Below are 4121 nucleotides of genomic sequence, written 5' to 3'. Positions count from 1 at the left end.
CTTTTTTGTTTCCTGGCCGGCACACTCTACAAATAAACAATTTTTTGTAGTATTCCATAAATACTCTTGCTTTTGATTGGTTGGAGTAAACATTTTTCGTGAAAACATCCGAAATTTGAAAATAAAACTTGAAAACAAAACTGCATTAAACAGAAAACAAATTTGAAAATTAACAATACAAAAATATAATATAAATGGTTTAAAAAATATTTACCAACACGGATGAAATATGATTAAATAGTAAAAAAAGACAAATAATTAAAAAAATTAATCATTCAAACAACTTTCGCATAAAAAAAAAATTTTTTTCATTCTCCACACCGAAAAGAACAGGACAAGTCAATTTTTCTTTTCAAAACGTCCTCTTCAATCAATCATTGCCATATTTTTTCGCTTTAATTTTCCTTTCACATGATTTTTTCATTGTAAACATTATTTTAACAAGTTTTCTATAATCAATTGAGTAATTATTTATAACACTTAATCATTTTCATCATTGTTATCATCACGCAAATCTTTTCACCATCATTATTTTTCTTCCAAATCTATGCTAAAACCCAAAAAAACTTTATCAAAATCTTCTTTTTCGTCATCTTCACTTTCTTTATCCTTATTCTGGTCATTCAGTTTTTGTTTGTTGATTTCATCATTATAACTAACAAAAGCGAGTAGGAAATCACCGATATTGTACTCACCATTGTCACCGTCTGCACCTATTTCATTATCACCTTCCAGTTCACCATCCTTTCCATCATCATCCTTCAATTCACCATCATTTTTGTTCACACCGGCCCCACTTACAACCTCATCTTTAATGTTCTCATCATCGTAATCGCCAGCATCCTTATAATCATCGTCACCAATTCCATCATCATTTTCTTCACCATCTTCGTTATCCTCATCACCTTCATCATCATCATTTTTATCATAACTTTTAGTTTTATTGACGTGCGAACACGTGGCAATTCCTCCAGGGCACTGGCAGTCTTCAAGCTTCTGACAGCAGTACAGGTGCTGATCTGGGGGCGGAAAATGCACCACCTTGCAGTTCAACATATCTCTACTCATCATTCTCATCATTATGCTGTTTATTTTTTCACCTTTTTTCGTCATCATCATATTTCTGGTTTGTTCATTTTTTCTCTTCTTCTTCTTCTTCATCGTCATCATTAGCTCTTTCATCTTCTCACTGTTCCATCATCGCTTCTTTGCTTATTTTCTTCATCACTCTTTCACGTTCTTCCTTTCTTTCCATCATTTTTTTATCGTTTTGCTTTTTGTCTTTTTTTCAAGCAATCTTTTCATCATTTTTACATTCATCCATTTTTTAAAAAGTTTGCCAGCTGGTTCTCTTCTTTTTATAAGATTTCCATTCGGCCCATTCTTCAGTCCGTTTTTTTCTTCTAATGACCTCTTAAGCAATTTTTTGTTTTTCTTTAATGGATCATCTGGCTGTTGTTGGTGCTGTTTTTGTTGTTGTTGTTGCTGCTGCTGTTGTTTTTGCTGTCGTTGTTGTTGTCGTCGTTGTTGCTGTTGTATCTGCTGTCGTTGTTGTTGTTGTTGTTGTTTCTTTTTCATTTTTGTTTGATCAATGGCATCGGGGCCGGCGTCGTTGTTTTTGTTGTTCAAATGTGGATTTTTTGTCGGGTTGAAAATGTCCTTGTTGTTATTGTTGCTGTTGTCGTGGCTGTTGTTGTTTCTGCTGTTTCTGCTGCTGCTGCTGTTGTTGTTTTTGTTGAAAGCGTTTGAGAATAAATTGACATTCTCATGAATAATTTTAAAAACTTTTTTCTTTGTTTTTTCTTTTGAAATTGTTTTCACGTCAGTGTTTCTGTTTTGTTGTAACACTATGAAAAAAATTTCAAAATAAAGGTTGATAAAAGTTGATAATATGGTAAAGTGTATTGGAAGTAAAAATACTACTAAAATAGTTTCAGTAGCAATAGTATCTGTACAGGTACGTAGAAACAGTATTATTAATATTTTACTAATAGCTAGAACTGTAATAATAACACTTTAATAATTGTAATATAATATAATGTAATAATAATAATAATAATGAGTGGCAAAAAGGTGTGCTGTTGCAGTGACAGGTTTCAAATGCAAGTCAATCCTCACCCATCCCATGTGATATGTGTACGATCAGTTGATTCACGATTATTTGCATGCACTGCATGTTTAAGTTGATATACTTCTGAAAAACACTGAAAAAATTATGGAAAAAATTATAATTGTCTTTGAATGATAAATGTTTAAATAACACTAACCAGGTGATACTAGAGGCGTCGTGTTAACCACGTGATGAACAGTTTCATCATCATAATCCTTGTGGATGTTGATTCGTTCCACCAACGGCCGATCTAGCTTGTCACCAGAAACACTGGACTCGGCAGATTCGGTCGACAACACAACAGCCACCAACGTCATCATTGTCATCGCCATACACATCTTCATCGTCGTCATCGTTACAAATTTTGCGTTCATTGTTTTTGTCGTGAAAATATTATTTTGGAAATACATGTAAATAGTAAAAGTTCCTTCTGAATAATTCTTGTTAATTTTGACTTGAAAAATGTCATATACGGCTGTTATTATTGACTATACATTAATACATATAACTTTTAAATTATCAAATAAAAAAAAGGTATTTAATCATTTAAACTGACATTACTGTGAAAATCTGTGAAAAAAGACACAGCATGCATCATGTTTTGTTCTCCTATTCGAGACTGACTGACTGACTGACTGACTGACTGCTTTTATCATCATTATCATCATTTAATTCATCTCTAATTGCTGTGTGTTACTTGTTGTCATCCGGTGGTTTATAGATTATTATGTTATATTATATTATATCGTTGTAGTGTTTTATATATTTGTACAGGATACATACATCTATGTATTTCTGTAAATGCACTCACACTTAGGCACACACACACACACATACCAAACACACATACCTGTTTATATTTGTTTGTGCATGTGCGTGTGTGTGCGTGTGTATATGTGTGTTTCTTTTATGAATTTTATATAGATGAAATGATAAAATTGGACAATGTTAACTAAATTATTGTGCAATAAAAATTATTTTTCAGCTTCTTTACTACGAGTTAAAATTTTATTGGGGGGGTAATTTAACAATAACAATAAAATTCATTAAGTTATTTCTTGGGGAATTTGATAACTTTTTTTTTCTTTTCTAGGATAATATATTCCACCTGTTTCTATAACATTTTTTTCAAAAAATATCTCTAAAACTTTTATAATTTATTTATAATTTTGTCAAAGTAATTAACTGTTTTGTTAAAAGAACATTTTTTTTTATTTTTAATTTTTTTTCAATATTTTCTGATCTGAAAAACTAAATAAACTTTCATTAGTTTTTGCTGAAAGTTAAGAAATAGTTTCAAAAATGTGGGCCTTCAAACAAAGTTTACAAAGTCGTCGAAAGGCACAACAATGTTTTTAATTAAATTTATGACTATGTCACTAATTTAGGATTTCTGAATTGAAGGGTTGACTGAGAGGTCCTTTTCTCTGGAACTCTCTACCTACTTCTCTAACTACTTCTCCATCACTTGCGAAGTTCAGAGCGGATCTCAAGACCCATCTGTTTTCAAAATTCATTGAGGAGCGCTGTTGAACATCGCGGAAATAGCGCTTTATAAGCTATTGATTGATTGATTGATTGATTGATTGATTGATTGATTGATTGATTGATTGATTGATTGATTGATTGATTGATTGATTGATTGATTGATTGATTGATTGATTGATTGATTGATTGATTGATTGATTGATTGATTGATTGATTGATTGATTGATTGATTGATTGATTGATTGATTGATTGATTGATTGATTGATTGATTGATTGATTGATTGATTGATTGATTGATTGATTGATTGATTGATTGATTGATTGAGATTAAATATTTTTTAAAATATTTCATTTTCATTTAAATTTATATATGAAATATGGATATATTAATTGGTAAAACTATGATAATGAATATAGTAATATATTCTTGAGAAATGGTCTTTGTATTCAGTTCATTTCACGGAGCTACAATTCGGCAAGCAGAGACACATCTAACTATTCATTAAATTTCTGTTTTGAAAA

General features: G+C 30.8%; 1 protein-coding gene across 1 annotated transcript; it reads right to left on the bottom strand.

Moving 5' to 3' along the window:
• Positions 1 to 528: 528 nt before the first annotated feature.
• On the bottom strand, positions 529 to 2427 carry HELRODRAFT_165560 (hypothetical protein; the record flags this gene model as incomplete). The annotated part of the gene is made up of 2 exons (XM_009032115.1): positions 529 to 1100; positions 2268 to 2427. 2 exons carry the CDS (start codon positions 2425 to 2427, stop codon positions 529 to 531), a joined length of 732 nt encoding a protein of 243 aa, XP_009030363.1.
• Positions 2428 to 4121: the final 1694 nt, after the last annotated feature.

This window comes from Helobdella robusta (genome assembly GCF_000326865.2).
Source record: "Helobdella robusta unplaced genomic scaffold HELROscaffold_8, whole genome shotgun sequence".
NCBI classification, from domain to species: domain Eukaryota; kingdom Metazoa; phylum Annelida; class Clitellata; order Rhynchobdellida; family Glossiphoniidae; genus Helobdella; species Helobdella robusta.
This window is presented reverse-complemented; position numbering and strand designations above follow the sequence as displayed.